The sequence below is a fragment of the Macaca mulatta genome, chromosome 12, assembly GCF_049350105.2.
Source record: "Macaca mulatta isolate MMU2019108-1 chromosome 12, T2T-MMU8v2.0, whole genome shotgun sequence".
Lineage (NCBI taxonomy): Eukaryota > Metazoa > Chordata > Mammalia > Primates > Cercopithecidae > Macaca > Macaca mulatta.
The window spans coordinates 87,761,118-87,780,666 of NC_133417.1; the positions used below are offsets into that span (position 1 = coordinate 87,761,118).

At 37.4% G+C, this 19,549-nt stretch overlaps 1 protein-coding gene across 1 annotated transcript in view; it reads right to left on the reverse strand.

The window, feature by feature from the left end:
- Positions 1–11,149: 11,149 nt before the first annotated feature.
- Positions 11,150–19,549, reverse strand: part of FRZB (frizzled related protein) — a 30,885-nt gene continuing 22,485 nt past the window's right edge. The window contains 3 exon segments of the mRNA NM_001257416.2: positions 11,150–12,100; positions 15,087–15,150; positions 15,542–15,746. Coding sequence (NP_001244345.1) covers positions 11,984–12,100; positions 15,087–15,150; positions 15,542–15,746 — 386 coding nt within the window. The 3' untranslated portion in view covers positions 11,150–11,983.

Sequence of the window (19,549 nt, forward strand, 5' to 3'; positions counted from 1 at the left end):
TATGCTTTAAAAGTCTGGTGTCTTCATCAATTAGAACGATTCAGTGGTGGTCATTTAATTATTTCTCCCAGGCCACTGAGAAATGTAAACTAACTCAGATAACAAAGTTAAAGTCTGATTTATTAAGATGGTATACATATTTCACATACCTAACTCATTCCAGCACACTTGAGCAGGATTAAGTGATGCAGAATCATGGCTAAATCCATAATCTTGCTTTTATATCACCTTCAAGCAGAGGTCAACACTGACATATTTACACATATATAAAGCCATATCCATTATATTATTAAATGCCCTCCTAAATATTCCTAATAGAACTTTTTATGGTGATTGCAACCCCCTGGAGACACTTCTACCCAGCCCTCAACATATTTTTACTAAGAATCCTATAATTTCACATGAAAGTAACTTTTCAATTTAGCACTTCTACTTAATCCAATTTAAAGGCTTTGCCTTGTCTCAATTAACTTACAGAATGGGAGACCAGTAATAAGAACAGAAATAGGAACTTTATATAGTTTTAAAATATGTTACTTTTACCAAATACATGTTGGTGACTCTCAAATTTTTACATATAGCTCTCCCCTAAGTTACAGACTCATATCTACTCAACATTTTCCTGCTGAGTAACTAACAAGTATCTCAAACGTATCACAACTGAACTGGAATTCCTTATCCACTCCTGACCCAACTTTTCCCTTTTTCTAGGCTTTCCTCCCCCTAGATGATAGTAGCACTACCATCAACCCAGTGGCTCAAGTCTGAAAAGTTGCTCAAGTCATCTTTGAATCTTTTCCCAGTTCCCTACATCCAACTCATCAGCTAGTCCAATGATTTCAAAGTCTAATAGGTATCTTAAATCTGTCCACTTTGCTCTATAACACGCTGCCACCAGCCTGATCCAAACCACCATCTTCTCTCACCTTTACTGCAAGAGCCTCCTTTCTCTAATCATGCCTTAACCCCAGATCAATTCTTCCTATGGAGCCTGAGTAATCTTTTAATAACATAAATCTGAGCATGTCATTCTCTTGCTTAGAACACTCCAATGGTTTTATATATCACTTTGCTACGACCCAACTCCCCAATATGGCTACATGGCCCTCCACTTTTGTTCCCGCTAATTTCTACAACTTTACCTCCTATCTCTCTCTCCATTCCCCAACTACTCCATGCTCAATCCTCTGATTGGCAAGGCAATTTCCAGCCTCAGAATTTTCAAATTGTCCTTCAACCCACCTGAACTGCTGCCCCCACATCAAGCATGGCAGGCTCCTTCATATCCTGTGAAAATCAGCTGAAATCTCCCTCCTCCTAGAAGTCTTCCCCAGCTACTAAGTGTGAATCCAGATTTTGTGAACCCTGAAGCCTATACAACTTGGTGGAAACATTTTTATAGAAAAATAATGAATAAAGGCCTTAAATGTGCACATTTTGCAAAAACACATGATCATGGAAATACTCAGGGCCTTACAAGAGACCGGTACAAGTGAAGGACCCTTAAGCTTTGCCTCATGAACTTTACAATGATTCTTACTCTGCAACTACCCTTATTAAGCAGGTTTTCTCCTCCTCCCACCTCTATCTCTGATATTCTTTATTGCATCTTATTAAAAATAATGGCAAAAACCACAATTGCTGTTGCACCAACCTAATATTTATCTTTCTTAGCACTTCTCACAGTTTGTCACCTGTGTGCCATCTGCCTCTTGCATTTGTCACCTGTGTGCTGTTTGGCTCTGCCTTTGTGTACATTGCAGCAGGGTAGATACTGCCAGTCCACCCACCACCATAGCTGGCATTTGACACAGTAGCATTCAGTTAAGACTTGTCATTGAATGAATAACAACGTGTCCTTTGAGATTAATTGTGCTAGATAAATGCAATTAACTAACATTTTAAAGTTGTCATGTCATTCAAAGCAGCTTTTTGTCTTTCCCTTTCTACGTTAAGAAGCTGACAGGGTGACACAATTTCTGGTGCAGGGGAAACTATTGTTATACCCTTCCTAGGAAGGCTCAGGAAATTTTAAAGCCACAACCTAATTTCAGAGACAAACAAGCAGTTGTTCATGAGGGTTCAGCCTAGTTACCTGGTCAAAATCACCATGCGCGGTGTTCAGAGGAAGAGCTCTGCTTCAACCTGGCTTCTGGCCGTGGTGACGCTAGACTGGGGCTAGGGTGCCAGCATCCGTCCCCGGAGCCCAAGACGCTTCCTGGGCTCAGGCCTACCCTCTCCGGATACATTAGTGCACCTGTTCCCTCTTATCTGATTTTTTTTAGTCAGCCTTTTCTCATCACTGCAAGATGTTTCCCCACTTTCTGGGCTGTGGCTCTGAAAAGTGGATCAGGCAAGGGGTCTGTAGTTTGTCTAACCTCCCAAGGAGAGCTAACACCTGCACACAGACAGATAGAGGTGTCATTTGAAGCTAATTCCTTTCTTCCCGAACCTGAAGGAGAAAACCGGGATGATATTTTACTAAGGCTTGCTAGGATGACATTCAATCTAAATGTGAAGTACTTTCAAACTTGGCTTTTTAAGTTAAAGGGCTGAACAAATACTTGGGGAAAATTATAACATCTATAATTGTAGCTAAATATTTCACATAATTTGACATCTTGTGCTAAAATCTGCACTGTAAATGGCCAATAGTAGAAATTATTAAATTCTAGAACTATCTACAAATGGAGATTATTAAATATCTTCCAGTGCGCTTTAAAAAAATGGGATCGTTGGGGGGCCAAGGTGGGCGGACCACTTGAGGCCAGGAGTTCAAGATCAGTCTGGCAAACATAGCAGAACCCTGCCTCTACTAAAAATACAAAAATTAGCCAGGCATGGTGGCACGCACCTGTAGTCCCAGCTACTCAGGAAGCTGAGGCAGGAGAATCACTTGAACCTGGGAGGTAGAGGTTGCAGTGAGCTGAGACCAGGCTATAGAACTCCAGCCTGGGCAACAGAGCAAGACTCTACCTCAAAAAAAAAAAAAAAAAAAAAAAAAAGGAGGCAGGGTGGAATGAATAAGCCACTATCTTACATGGTTTGTATTTGTTTTTACTTGGACTAGATAAGACTTAGTCAGGTATCAGGTCGCGAATGCTGCAAAAATCCTGTTTGCCTTCCACTGAAAACCCCTTAAAATCCTCAAAAAAAAAAAAAAAAAAGAAAAGAAAAAAGCTTTAGAAATGAACACATTTGTAAATGAACTCGTTTCTTTTGTATTTATATGAAAAATCACATTTCATTTATTGAGTGGCTCAGGATCTATACCGTTCATTTATTTGGGACACGTTAAACAGTCAGTCAGAGTGTATAGTTTATGGCTAAATGAACCTAAGCTAGGTTAATTATGGTAGCAACTGACTCTCGATCCTATTCTTTGCATATTGACCTTAGTATGGTAATATTTAACTCCAACCTACAGTATATCAAACACAAACTTCTGATTGGAAGCAGTTTCAGAATCAATTTGCATTCAAATAAAAAAGCCACTTCAGTGAGAGGCACATTAAGATGTTTAAATTATGAGGCATGTGGGATTCATCAAGCAAAGAAAGCAGTTGTAAATCAAGCTTATGGTGACTAGCTTAAACATACAAGAGGGTTTTAGTGCTACAGCAACACTTCCTAAGACCTTTTTTAGTTTTAGCAACTAAAATGAAAATTTTTAAGAAAACAGCGAAGGGTAAATAGGTTTTCAAAAAATGACATCTACCAACCATATTTATAATTTTTCACTGTCTCTGGCACGCCAGCCTTAAAAATGCGATAATTAGCGCTAGGACTACATTTCAATACATCATACTAGAATGAATGGGAGGGTGGGCAAGACAGAAATGAGACCAGCAGTTTGAGGAATTTTTTAAAAAATAATGGCCCTTTGTTCTTCTTTCTTTTGTAGATTCCACCATCCTGTATTACAAGCGGATTTTTCCCTGCTGGATTATCTTGTTTTATTTCTTACTTTCAATTCCTAGCACTGAGTCTTGCAGCAAAATAGGTGTTTGTTGAATGGGTGTGCGAGAACCAAGTGGGTACTCTCTGCCTGGATGTGAGCGCTCATTCACGCAGGACTTTATTCCTAAAGAATGAGCCTTTGCAGAAACAAAATAACATTACTGGGAGCCCATTGGGTCCTATGAATAATTGTTTCAGTTGGGAGGGTCAGGGGAAGGCTAAAGTCTCTCTCGTATGCGTCTTTCTCCCCTTTCAGTCCCCATTTCCCTGCTCTGGGCACTCTGTTCTCTCGGGCAGCTTCTTAGAGCCCCTTTCAGCCCCAGTTACTTAATAAGCTAATTGTTACTAAGGAATAGGGACTGATATATTTCATATGCCCTTCCATTTTAAGTGGATTCATGAAGACAACAATGATTGATCCAAAAGACTGAATCTTTAATAGTAAGATTTCAGGTAACCTTTGTTAGTAGTTAAGTTTCTATTGCTACCAAACCACCAATTTCATTAAGTTCCAAGAATGATAAAATAATTCAAGCTAGTTAGGAAGCATTTTATCAGGCACACACAAGAGTAGGCAAACCACAACCCAACAGCCAAATTCAGCCCTCTGCCTGCTTTTATGAATAAAGTTTTATTGAAACATAGCCATGCCCATTCACATATATAATATGGTCTATGTCTGTTTTTGAGCCTCAGTGGCAGAGCTGAGTAGCTGCAACAGAAACTACATGGCCTGGAAAATCTTAAATATTTACTATGGGACCGTTTAGAGAAAAGTTGGTCAATCCCTGGATTAGTTTCTTCCTTTTGAAGCTGGGTTTTTGGTTATCGTCTGTTTTTCTAATATGGACTAGTCCAAGGCCTTTATGAGTTGTCCTTACTTTCCAATTTCAGTAAAAGCTGCCTCTGTTTTGAGAACCCTCAGTGTGTAGCCTGGAATGCAGAGCCTGCACTTTTGAAACATAAACACTTTGTCTCGATATAATTTTAGTACTTCTGGAACTCCCTAGGAAATGAAAAACACCAAGAAGATCCTCTGACAAAAATTCAGCTTTTATTGAGAACACATATCTTTCCAAGGGGTCTCTCCTTGCTGACCTAAACTATGAATAATAACCTTTTTGGGGAGCCAAACTTTTATAAATAACATTCAGAGAAAATTTTTTTCTTTACTTTGCTCTTTTATATAAAGTAACCTATCACTTACAATGAATAGTAAAGTATAAAAACGTGATTCCACTTGAAAGTTCAAGGAATAAATGAATTAATCTGGAAGTTAACATCTCCATAGAAATAACCAGCATGAAGACATTAAAATTCCTATAGGCTGACCATTCTCTATATTTAAAAATGGTTGGAGGCTGGTCCTAGTGCCTTGGTGTTTTCAGATCATTGATCACAACAAGTTACAGACTTTTTTCTTCCTTCTTCACCCCCATTGCTTGACTAGCCTTAAAAAATAATTATTATTAAAAAAACATGGTTGCAGAAGTCTTTTGGCTCTTTGATTGCCAAAATAAATCATAATATTTGGAATGAAACATTAATTTGTATTAGTGATATATTTGTAGATTTGAGTACTTATATGGTTTTTCCAGAATCTTTTGTCCAGTCTCTTGATCATGCTGCATTTTAAGCAAACCTGCCTCACTGGAGGGAAAGGAAAAGAACTTGAATCTTCAATCTGAGGAAAACTTGAGAATTTTTGAGTCCGGCATCTTAAAGATGGAGAAGAGAGAACAGGCAGGAGGTGTGATCTCTTGAAAGCCATTTTTCTTCTGGGCTTAGTGAGCACTCACTAGAACCCTGTTAGAGAAGTGTGTACTTCATAGAGAGGATCCGGGAGTAAAAGGTGGAATGATTCTGATTCCTGTTAAGCACCTATCATGCTCCAGGCACTGCCCAAGAGAATCGGTCCAGCTCGTCTCTCCTAATCTTGAGGAAGTAAGGCTAAACAGCCAATGAGTTGCAAAGTGAGAATTTGAAACCTAGTGCCCTAACTCCAAAGCTCTTCTCGAGGTAAGGTGAGGGGGCCATTTTGAATGATTGAATGTCTCCAAATGTTGTCCCTAAGGAAGAAGGAGGGTGGGCAGCTGTGGTTCCAGGTATCGTGTAGGCAAGAAAACCTCAGGACAAGACGGCCTGAGCTGATGACCTAAAAGAAATCGAAATGAGCTTCATGGATATTGATCAATGAATTTAAAGAATATCAGATAGTTCTATTTGCATCATGCCTGATCTTCTAGCAATTCTGAAAATATTCCTGTGGGTATGTGTTTGATTTAATTAGCCAAGCAATATGAGGAAAAGCAGAATAGGTGAGAATGGCCAGGAGGGAAAGAGATGAATGTAAGCAGACAGGACAATTCAGTATTTGTGGGTATAATATTTTCATGGTTATTTTTTGTTTTTGTTTTTTTGTTTTTGGTTTGTTTGTTTTGTTTTTCTTCTCTTAGGCCACATTTTATTAGAAAGAGCTGGCTGGTTAGATCACTTACAAAACACCATATCTTGACTTTTCAAAGAAAGAGAAACCTTCACAGAGCAAGGGACTCATGGCAATTCCAGTAATTAATGAGAAGGAAAGAAAAAGGCAAATTTAAACATGTTGGTTGTTTTTTTAGCAGAAGACTTCACCTGGAGCGTCATGCATCTTTTAAAGCTTTGACATATTACTTGAGTTTTAGGTCCTAGAGAAAGTTTTCCAACAGGAATTCTGTTCATACTGATCTTTCCTTTTGCCACGTTTTCCCAGAGTTCAACTCAAATTCTGCTTTTCAGTGCTAGGACAGGGATACCATCTCTGGGAAGCCATGATTCCCTCAGAATCACCAAAACAATGTAGAAATAAAGACATTAGAGTGAACTGGATTTGCTTTATTTATTGGATTTACCACCCAGTATAAACAAGAAATCCTTTGTTCCCTGTTTCGTTGACTTCTTAACATCTCAGAGCTAACCTATATTTCAGACATCACCCGGCCCACCCTCGCTGAGGTCCCAGACTATCCTAAGTCCAACCCTGCAATCATAACATTAATCCCACATCATGATGCTAAGTGTGTGGGGAGGGAGGTGGTGGCTGTTTGCCAGAGTGGCCGCAGTACCACTGTGTAATGAGTGGGGTCATTCCCCTCCACATCCCTGTGGTTAGTAGGAAATTCTTTGCTGCATTTTCTTTCATTTCTGTGTCAGTTTCCTCAACAGTCCAGAAATCCTTTTTTTTTTTTTTTTTTTTTTTGGACAAACTTCCCTGAGCACAACCTTTCCTTCTTCATGGGACAACTCCTTAAGTTCTCAACAACCACCTAAGTAAAAACATGACAAATGTTTGCATTTCATCCAAAGAAAAACATGTTTAGTTGTCTTGCGTTAACATGTTGAATTCCTGTCATAGTGAAAATATTTATGAATGAAAAGCAGGGGGAATTAGGTCAGGTAGAATAGTTTTTCTAGATTATGGAGGACTCTGGTGGTGGGAAAAATAGGGGGCATAATCTAAAAAGGAGAAATGAGAGTTCCCAATGGCAGTAGTCATTCTGGTTTTATTTGTAATAATTATCAACTTTTAATTTCAACTTTCTTCCAGGTGTTGTTAAATAAGATTAACTGTTTACTTTTTTCCAAATTCAAGGGAAAACAGAAACTTTGAAGAATGCTTTTTAAACTGAGAGTCACATATTTTTAAACAATTAATGCCCCCAAAATTACTTAATTCACCTACCCATCCTGTATGGAAATAATTCTACTGAAATTCTGATTTAATAAGGGAGGAAACCTGAAGAGGTGAAGTGACAGTATCTTGGATTAGAGTTGGGACTCTTATAAAGGTTTTCTGACATAGTTGGTAGACCTCAGTTTAAGAAATATTAGCTACCACTATATGCCTAACACTATGCTTTTTCTTTTTTTTACAATGCTAGGATGCATTTACCTTTTTATCAGAAATAGCAATGGTGGAAAACACATAATTTGGGAAATAAGATTATGAGGATCTAAAGCCCAGCTCTGCTACTTACAGAACTCTGAAGTTCTAAATCCTCATTTAAAAAAAAAATCTCTTATATGGGAATAAAACATCTACTTCAACAACTTTCAAGGATTAAGTGAGGTAACATATGCACAAGTGTTTCGTATAGCGTTCTCGCCACTGTTAGATGTTATTACCCCAAACAGATAATTATGAAAGGTATGACTTTACTGTTTTTGTTAATATTAATACATCTGGGAACCATACTTTTAAATTTTATAGGCTGGATTTCAGTAACACCATATTAGAAGTCTCTGCTTTATTTTTACCACCTTCTTGAATTTTTGTGTATTAAAATATGTTAAAACTCCATGCTAAATATCAATCTTGAAATACTTTTAGTCATCTTACTTGTTGAAATGTAATAGCAAATAATTTTTTGCAGAAGGTAATAGGGAGTACGATTTGCGCACAGTGATTATAACTTTTGTATTTGCCTTCTTAATGTATGACAGATGTGGAAAGACAGTTTGTCTCACCCCACCCCTGAACACTGGGTGCAACATATGGCACTGAATCAGATTACATTGTATGTGACACAGTAAAATACGTATCCATGAAAAGAGAATCCATGTTTGCTGCTATTTAAATATTTGCTACTTTATTCAGCATGCATCTGACTTTTATTTGGCTAAGAAAATTAAAATCCCAAAGGTGAATACAATTTTCTAAAGAAATATAAATTTTATCAATCTCAAGGTTCCTGACAAGGATGCATGTATATTAAATTTTTAGTGGCTTTAAAAGTTAGTATCTGCACGAAAACCCTGTAGAGAGGCATTAACAAGATGTCTTTGTACTATGGCAACTAGAGTAGAAATGGTTTTGCAGTCTGATGAGAAACAAGACCATCATGATAAATCATGCCATCCTCCCAAAAGAGGTCTGCACAGTTTATTAATGAAGATATTGTAGCTATCAAACTGAAAAACCAAATGTACTTTATTCATGGACTTTATACCATTAGAAATGTTTAAACAGCTGACAGAAGCCTCATACAGATGAGCAAAATCAAACATTGCCACTATAGATGGTAGTGGTAAAACAGTAGGTTGTAAAATGGCACCAAATGGAAGGTGGTTTAAGAAAAAAAACAAAACTGCTAAATCTAAGAATCTGGCCATCTTTTGTTTATATTAAGCATAAAGTGTGTCAAATTCCTACACAGAAACTGATCATACCCCCTCTACCCAACCCTCACCCCCACAAAAAACTGCAGACGCTGGAAACATCTGCAGCTTTTATACATCAAAAGAGTTCCTTACTTAACATTGCTTACTGTGCTTTGAGAGAGTTGACGTTGTGGATTTGAGATAACAGTTTCTTTAAACCTCTCCTGTAGTCAATTCTTGTCCTTCTTTTCAGAGTTAACGTGAGAAGGCCTGAGGAAAACAGGCCGAGGCACCAGCACTGCTTTCTACCCCTCTGTCCTCAGGCTCAAGTTGAGGTTTACATACCAGGAAGAGAGATTCTCAGGGGCAGTCCCTCCACGGTGGTGCTTCATTACTCCCCAGTGACACCCAACTCACCTTTTAAGGCTATGACATCAGCACCTCAAAAGAGATGTCCTTGCCATCTGAGAATACAGCAACAACGAGCAGATGGCAAGCCCTTTGGAAGTGGTCTTTTGGAAGCTCAAAAGACTATGCAGTCCTATAGGCAAAGGTGGGAATGTTTTCTTCTGGGGCTGGGGAAATTGTTGGCATAAGAGAGTCAATCAGAAGGCAGGAATGTTCCCTTACTCTGTCACCTTTAAATGTAGAGAGATCAATCTCCAAGTAAAGGGTTTTTTTGGGAATATAAGAATTACAATTGTAATTCTGGGCACACAAACCAGTGTAGCCTCTAGGTGTGTTCAAAGAACGAAGAGAAAGGCTGGGGTTTTATTGGGGAAGAGAGGAAGGTGATCTAAATGGTTTTGAATGAAAGTTCACTGGAGCCAGGAGTGTCTTGTAGGATTTAGCAAGTTCTGATTGGTGAGTGGCAGCAGCTACTAGGTAACTTTATCTTAAGGTTCGAGTGAAGTCTTCGTGGATTTTCTGTTGTACTGAAAAATCAGTTCCCTGAACAGGACCTGGGTGCCTTTCCCCACGGCCTCCCGACTCCATTTTAGTTGGGTATGACACGAATGACTCATTTGTAGAATCAACTTTCACATTTTTGTTGTTACAGAGACAGGGTCATGCTCTATCACCTACGCTGGAGTGCAGTGGCCACAATCATTGCTTACTGTAGCTTCAACTTCATGGGCTCTCTCCATCTTCCTTCCTCAGCCTCCCAAGTCGGGGGATTACAGGTGCACCCACCACACCCAGCTCACACTTTTAAAAGAGAACATTTGGATAGATGATTACTTACCATTTTAGGAAACTTTTGTTCACTAATGAATTTCATCCTTGCTCGATTATCCTTGTCGAAGGAAACATAGCACTATTTTTGCCTCATAAGCATTTTAATTTCAGCACACCACAGCTTAGAAATTTGGTTCTACTAATAACACACATGTAAATGGCAGAGAATGAGACTTTCAAGTAATTGGCCCAGGCTCTAAGGAACTCTGCTGGAGGAAGGAAGTACAGATGCTCCTCCATTTACGATGGGGTTACATCTGGATAAACCCATTCTAAATTGAAAATATCGTAAGTTGAAATTGGGTTACATCCTGATAAACCCACTGTAAGTCAAAAAATTGTTAAATTGAAGCATTGTAAATTGAATCATTGTAAGCTAGGGACCATGTATAAAAGCATCATTTGGTCACCACGGGCCCTGGGATCTCACTGCAGCTTGGGTAATGGGAAATGTGCAATTGGTTCAAAAGTCAAATAACCTCTCTCCTGACAACCATACTAGACATTCTTCACTGAGCATTAAGCAGCATAAATCCAAATGATAACGTGCAGGCTAGTTTGCAGGCCTGTATTTTAATCCACCTTGGGTGTGAGTGCACGGACACACATGTACACAAATACAGACACACACACACCAGAAAAAAACAAAACCAAACCCTGCACATTTCATCATCTAAATCTACAGCATTTTATAGAGCTATGTACTTTTAAAAACTAACACCCTGGTGCATATGCGTATGTAATCTTTTCCCGGTCAATACGGCAATTCTGATTTCTTTTAAAAGACGAGAAAAAAAATAAAGACTTTCACCAATGAGTTTATTTAAAAGGAAGCAAATTAAACAAAACTATGGTGATAACAGCAGATGTCTAGTTATAATTCGTTTCCCTAATGCTGATTAATATATTCATGAACAAGTCAAATGTATTGCCAAAAGAAGAATGCTACCATTAACACCCCAGCGGCTACTGGTTTCAGTTGTGCTTCTCAGTCAGGCAAAATGTTCTTTCTTAAGCTCCTATTTATTTTGCTTCCTGCCAATCTCAAAAATAATTCATCTTGTGTGTGTTGTTTCCTCATAAACGCTTCCTGGTGCTTGATTGCTTTGCCTGTGTCACATTTGATTTCAAACTGCCATTTTACCTTTATAAACATTTGGAAGCCTAAGCAGGAGGAGAATGGCCAAAAGGCATACAAAAATAAGGCTGTAATTAGATCGACAGAGTATGTTTTACGGCATATCTAGCTTTCTGTGTATACCAGAAACCTCTCTTTGCATCCAATATTGCATTCCCAAGTGGGGTGCAGAAAGTAAATTAACATCTGGGGACTCCAGCAAAGAGCCTCTGGTATCAGCATGTTTAATTTATTATTATTGCAAAAGAACAGTTTTTCTTATGATTAGTGAAATAGAAAACTCACAATATATTTAAGAGTCTGCCCCCAAACCATTACAAAGGGGTTGGGGGAAGGGAAAAGCAGAAACCAAAAGAGAAATAGAAGTAATAATCAGTTACCACATGATTTTTGTAGTAAACAATAGAATATGATGTGCAATAGTGCAATTTTCCTTTGCTAGTCCAGCAATGCAAGTAAGTCTTAATAGGAAGTCCACTGATGTTACTTTTTGTATTTCGGGATTTAGTTGCGTGCTTGCCGGGGGTTCGAGTTCCTGCCAGACTTCTGACTCTGAGTGGAATCACTATTGCTAGAATCACTTTTACTGAGTCCAAGATGACGAAGCTTCATATCCCAGCGCTGTGAAATGTAAAATAGAAAATAGTCACAAGCACATATCACCAGGGTCATCATTGCCATGATTCTAACAACTGGGTCAGACTGAAGGTCAGATCTCTGAAACATTTTGCTAGTTTTCCAGAAGTATAAATCTATCTCCCAGGGTAACAAGAAAAGTGATGCAATATGAACATTATTCTCTTATTTTAACGAGCGCAAAGTTGCCCATCTATAATATATTTAGTAATGCTTTCTTATCAAACCTTAAACTTAAAATGTCCATGTCTGTAAATGATGACAGAAATATCTCCCTATATCTCCGGGTATTTCCTGAGGTAACAGCCAGGAGGCTGATGCTTCACAGGTACTCAACAAATGGAAGATTTACACACAGAATTTGAAGGGAAGGCTATTTTTCAACATCCTCTCTTAATACATGTAAGAACATAGCCTTTTAAAATCTATGTGATTTGAGCACTGAAAAACAATGGAAATTTTTTTGAGGGATGGGGAGGTCTCAAAAATATTTTTCTAAGTAATATCCACCAAGTACAACGAATAAAACAGACAAGGTCTTGCCCTCATTCTAAGTGTTACAAAGCAGGCATTAACAATGCTTTTAATAAACACAATCAAGTTTAGTGACATTTCATATTAATGTCAATAATGTTTTTATGTAATTTAAGTAAAATGGAAGTTATATTACATGAGGATAGGTAGGGAATACAAACTATAGCTGCACTTCCCAAACTTCAGACACAGATATCATATGGGGAATTTGTTAAAATTGCAATTTCATTCAGTAGGTCTGAGACAGGGCCCAAGATTTTCATTGCTACAAGCTCCCAGGTGATACCTATGTTGCTGGTCCTGGGACTACACTTTAAACAGCAAGGACCATCAGATCCTTGGGTCAGATGGCCCAAGTTCAAATTCTAACTCCACCACTTACTGTGTGAAGTTCTTGAACTTACTAGACCTTATTTTCATCATGTATATATTGGAACTGATAATAGAATCTACTTATAAGTAGAAGATACATCTGAAGATTGATAAAAATATAAAGTGCTTAGCACATAGTAAATTTGTTATTGTTTTTCCATTATTGAAAGTAATTCTTCATTTTAGTATACTTTACTCCACAATCTTGTCTTCATTTTTTAAAAACAGCCTGATTCTCACCTTCCCAAGGAAGTCCAAACATCTTGAATAGTCTGCTATAAGAGACTTAGGTAAACAACCATTTGCATGAAAAAAACATAATAATAAGGTTTCTCATAAACCTTATTCTTGAATTATCCACTGAGAGCAAAACTCAGCAAAGAGCAGATTTGATTGAAAAAATAACACCCTCCATAAAGCTCTTTTTACACATCTTCAAATCGACTGGAAAACTAAAATAGGAATCTCAATAATTCTGGCCAAAGGAGATTTTCTACCCAAACTCTTTAGCCCTCAATATCTGCATATGAATTTAAAATTGTTCAAATCATTGGTTTCTTTCCTTTAGAATATTTAAATCCAGACTAAGAATATAAATGACTTTACAATAATAACTCTGCAAGTCCCCTGCAGAAAACAATGGGGAATATTGCAGAAAGCAATGGGAAACAGGACAAACAAGCCATGTATCCTGTCGACAACCCAATGATATTGTTTTGGTACCAAAAGAGGAGCAGTAAGCCTTGTTACATGCTTTGCAGCAGGGATACTGAAAGCTCTTCCAACTGGTACAGGAATTTAGGACAAATTCCTGTTCTGCATTAGCAAGCAGAAAACCAAATTAAAAAGACAGTAAGAGATTCCAACATACTGAACAAGGGCCACTTTTTTCTTTAATAAACACCAAACTAATTGAAGAGAGATGCAGAGAGAATGCCCACAAGTCTGAACTTGAAATGCATCTCACTTTTGACAAATCTACTGAAGGGGGGAAGAACTTACTGGAGGGTAGCTTCTCCTTACAGAATAATGCCCTCTGCATTTTCTTAGGTCACTTAAACCCAAACGTGTCTGCCGTGTCAAGTGCCAGATGTAGAAGATAAACCGCCCAGGGGTGTTTAACTTACCATGTAAATGTTTCCCAAGCCTTCAGACTTGCAGAAGGAAGAGGATGTATTACGTGTGCTACAGTTCCCATCCCCCCACCCACCCACACAGCCTTTGAGATTTTTTTGTCCCCCTATGCATTCCCCCACCCTATTCTTTTCTTTAAAACAGATTTGCTTAGTGCAGTAAGAAGAAACAAAACCTTCTATAATACAGTAATGTACTATGTGATTTTAAAAAATGTATCAACTCCACAATCTAAGAGTTATTGGCTTAAAAATAAGGCTACATTACTGCTCTAAGGACCTAATTTGTTCAGATCTTTTATACAGAGATGAATGTAGCTACACTTTGTACATAGGAATTGGTGTTTATTCATTGGACATCATTGTTTATTTTCCTCCCCATCATTTATTCTCCCCTTCTCACAAACTGCAGTGTGTTCAAAGAAGCAATATCCCCAGGTTTAAAAAGGACTACATTTCCTAGCCTGTTTTGCAGCTAAGTAAAAGTTGCTTGATGAGGCTCTTGGAAATCCCTTTTACCTCCTCTTTTTCCTGCCTGAAATGTAGACATGAGATTAGAGGCAGAGCAGCCATCTTGTGACCTCTGGGTGAACATGAGTATGAAAGCGATGCCTTTAAAAATGGTAGAGCCATAAGCTGAAAGGAGCCTGACACCATGGAACCACCTGACCAGGACTGGACTACAGCTAGACTCCTTGTGAAGAGACATTAGGGCAACTGTAGTTAGATCTCTGATACACAGACAGGGAACTCATTCCTTAAATAAAATAGACATGAAAGACAAATTCAGCTCTTGGAGAATATAAATATATGCATACTAAATTTTAATATTTCTCCTATGGTTGAAGGCAGCTATTTCACTTCAATGACAGATGGCTGGTTTTCTACTTTTGTTTTCTGTGTATTACTTCAAATATAAAATACAGGCTTACCTTAACTTTTTTACCAAGTCGATCCTTCCATTTCTCAGCTATAGAGCCTTCCACCAAGAGTAATCTGATTTTTAAAAGAAGCAACCATTTTTGAAAAATTAAAACCTGTTACTGAAAAGTACAAGAAAACAGTGCCAAGAAAGACTTATATGTTTATTCTTGAATAGGACAGCTAAGATTTAGAACAGTAATTATTAACCATTTGTGAGTCACAGACCCCTTTAAGAAACAAAGGAAGTCATGGTCCCTCTCCCAAGAAAAATGTAAACCTATAAACTACACACATACACCCATTCCATATATGAAATCAAGAAACCCAAGTAAAACTTATCTGTAATCCCCAAGAAGGTAGACAGATCCCAGTGTAAAAATGCGAGGGTAAGATCTCTAGAGAGAAATGCAATGAGGGTGGGATGAGCAAAGTAGTTATTCTGTATCCTTAAAGAGTGAATTACCTGGAACGTTCCTCATCTTCATAGCCCATGATGATATATTCCTCATTAACATTAAGTGGAGGGCAGAGGCAGCCAGAGCTGGTATAGAGGTTAACAGTATCCCGTGGAATGTTTACCAGAGAAGACTTTAGAATCTCCTTCACTTCCACTACTGCAGTCACATCATGGCACTTAGTCTTTATCTCTTTAACTTTAGCCCGAATGACTTGGATAAAAGACAAGAAAAACTGATAATAATATGACACATAATAGGTGCCCCATTCAAAAAAAGCCAAAGTAGGCTTCTCTTTGGTTAATTCTTATCCACTTGATATTCAATGAATGGAACAGAAAAGTCAGCCAGATATTTTTGCCTTAGACTGTAGTGTGTGACATAAAACAACACACCTGACCTCCTAATGCCCAGCCCTTCTCCCTTTCCAATTTGTGGCTATGTATATATTCACATGTATTTATGCATGTGTGTGCATGTGCTTTTGAGAAATTCATTTAGAGAATCAAAAATTGAGTCAATAATCTGATATAATTTTTCTCTAAAATTCCATTTTGGATGTGTATATATGCATGTGCTGTTCCAATTCCTGCCAACAGGAATTTAAACTATGTTAATTTTACTGTATGAAAAGACCTAGTACTTAAATACGCTTTATTCCTTGCTGACATTCTTTTATCAGGTTATTAACAGGTTTTCTCAAGTGGTGGCCTCTTTAGTGTTATAAAATTGTCCTGCTCAATAGTGTTCCCAAACTGGTTCTCCAATCTTTTCACCTTCCTCATCTCGGCTCGCTGCTCAGATATTAGCTCCTTTCTTTCTTTGTGTTCAGTACAGATTATCTTTTATATTCTCCTTTAGGTGGGCTACATTTTCTTCTTTGTTCAGATATTAGGTCCTTTTTTCCTTTGTGCTCAGTACAGATTATCTTTTATATTCTCCTCTAAGGGGGCTATATTTACTTCTTGAATGAAAATTGTCACCACTAGATCTTATTTCCTCCATTTACTTTGAAGTCAGGCACTCCAACATTCCTTTCCCTCATGTGCTATGGAATATATTCTCAAATGTCAATAGCACTATTCTACCTCTCTTGATGGATATATTGGCACCCAATTTATCTCACAAGAGTTGTTTTACTTATCAGTGTAACAACAAATTGCCTTCAGTTGCAAAGTTAAAGTATATGACTCAGAATCTAGAAAGTACAGATCTGCTTCTTTTCTGTATCTCTCCCTTTTAAAAGAGTCAAGTTTTTGAGATTCCTGCTTCTAGTAAATGAGCTTTTAAAAAGAGAAGTTTTAAAACACGAAGAAAGAAGTAAAAATGTCAATTAGTGAAAAGCCAATGGCATTTCTCCCAGTGCCCTTATTGCTCCAGTTCACTATCCATGGACATTATATAGAGGAAAACACGGTTTATCCAAATGAGTCAATGTTTCAAAAACTTCTTAGGCACATAATTGCAAACCACTTTAATCTGAGTACCTTCCCACATATTTTAGAGGTTTTGGACTATAAAGGATTAGAAGAAAGTAATCTGTGAAAAATATAAAACCAGCTGATCAACCATTCCCCCCATTAATACTCCAATTTCATCACACAAACTTATTCTACCAGTACAACACACACGACAGAAATTAAATTACTAATGAATTCTAAAAGCTGCACATTTCAGTCTTCAGAGAATTGGTTGCCTCAAATATGAGAACGTGTAGCAAACAAACTGTAACTACCCAACTGTCCTCACTTGGTTTGACTGGCAAGTGGAGCCCCTTTCTATTCATGTTCTCCCTATTCTGTATTTAACAAAAGATAAGACTGCCCTTTTTGAAATGCCATTTGGGAGAATCAGATGAGACATTCTCAACCCCAGCTAGCAGGCATTTTTGTGTGTCCTGGCTTAAGTGAACGTGCTTCATAGCATCCATCAGCTATTAGAGATTAGTGAACTGTGCAAATGTTCTCAAACTAATGATTTATTTACCCAGTGTCTACTATTTTCATTAGAAATTTTTAGTACATGTACCCATTCCAAAATAAATATCTTTCTACAAGACCTACTTTTTCACTCAAGTAATTTTGTTAACACTTAAGGAGTTTTTCCCAGAATTAATCTAAATGAAATAGAGGTTTTGTCTGAATTTCCAACTGCTCCCACCTTGACTTGTTTTCTCAATGGACGCATGCAGAAGACAAAAATATTTTGGAAGTAAAATATACTTCCTTTTCAGAGGTCTTCCTTCTATTTAATCATTTGAGTACCTCCCTTTCCCAAAGAAACTGTAAGTAAAGCCCAGACAAATGACAATCCTGAAACTATGATCAACTTAGCTATTACTTGGCTACAAAAAAGAAATTATCTGCTCCTTTCCATTAATTATAATCCATATCCCATTTTATTTTATGATATTCATTCAGCTACCTTCTCTACGCTCTTCATTTTCCATGACTTGTCATTCCACTTTTAACAAAAATAACAGCAACAACCATTGCAGCACTAAAGAAGCTAGATAAAATAAAACTTGATAATAGGATACACAAAATAAATATAAATAATTACATTTCCCTGATATAAAATGTATATGTTTTTATTCTTAGTGTTACAGTATATAAAAGTTCATATAGCGTTTTTCAATCTTAACAAGCTAATCTCCTAGAAATTAAGGCCTCCCTTTTCCCTAGGGTTCTTCACATCAATCTGTAAAGAAGCAGGTTCTTAGATAAGCAGCCAGGCATTTGACTTCTTACATAAACATAACCTTACAAACTGAGAAAGAGCATCCATCATTGACTAAGAAAAGCTACATTCCTCTTAAGAGTAGTAGCAAACAAAACATAAAAATTAATTCCATTGAAGAAAAACTTGGGAAACAAGGTAGATTTGTTTTAAAGAGATTTAACTAAACCAAAAATTTTCAACTTTATATTTTTTAATACACTGCATTTTGAAAGATATTGAAGGGAACTCTTACAGTGTTATTCATTTCTCTCCTTTCAATTCCCAAAAGTATAGAAAAAATAAATCTGCTCTATATATCCTATATACTTAAAAATAGTGTACATAAATGCAATAATAAAACCCTTATTTTAATAAGATTCATTGTAAAATTCTGTTTAATCTCCATGTTTACTCATTGATTCAACATCAATAGTCTTATGCAGAGATAGTAACATACCTTTTATTAATACCATAGATATTAGAAAAAATCAAAATGCCTATGGAATACAGTAAATATCAGTCCCTTATGTATCAACCGGAAAGCTCTGTTAATAGCTCTTTCTAAATATAATGACTATATAAATGAATTTATGACTCTAAAATATACACCAGCATCCAAAAGTACATTGTGAACAATCAAAGAAGGGACAACTTAGGTTCAATAATCATTGATAAAATCGGGACGGTAATATAGCTCATGGGGCAGCTGAGAAAATTAAAGATAATGTATGGAAATCACTTAGCACAGTCCCTGGCACAAAAATGGCAGGCTTTTTAATCCTTCAGTTACGTTTGTCAGCTACATTTGGATTGGTGGCTCTTCAATTAATATTTAGTTTATTAGAATGTCGGATTTTAAGTCAAGCTAGATAACAACACATTTCCTTAGCTGAATACCAACAACTTCTACAAGTGTTACTTTCCAAATTTGTCAGTGTTTTTCATGGTATAGGCTGACTGAAGAAATCAAGTTTGAGTCTTTTAACAGTTCCTTATATATCAAAGTGCTCTGCTGTTCACCCAGTGAAGCACAACTGATGGCCTATGCAACCCAACTTGAGCTCAAATCCTCCTTCAGCCTCCAGGTAGGGAAGAGTCCCGTCTATCTTGATCTCTGTGTACTTAAGTGTATGGCTGTAGGATGACAATACTGCCTGATATGCTTCAGCATCAACCAAGTGTTAAACATTTTGCCCATGTGAGACATTTTAATTGGTTGGGGCAGAGGGAGGGACTACACTCCTAAAAGTTGTCCTTCTGTTTTTAAGCCTTACTCTTAAATGGCTCCACTCATT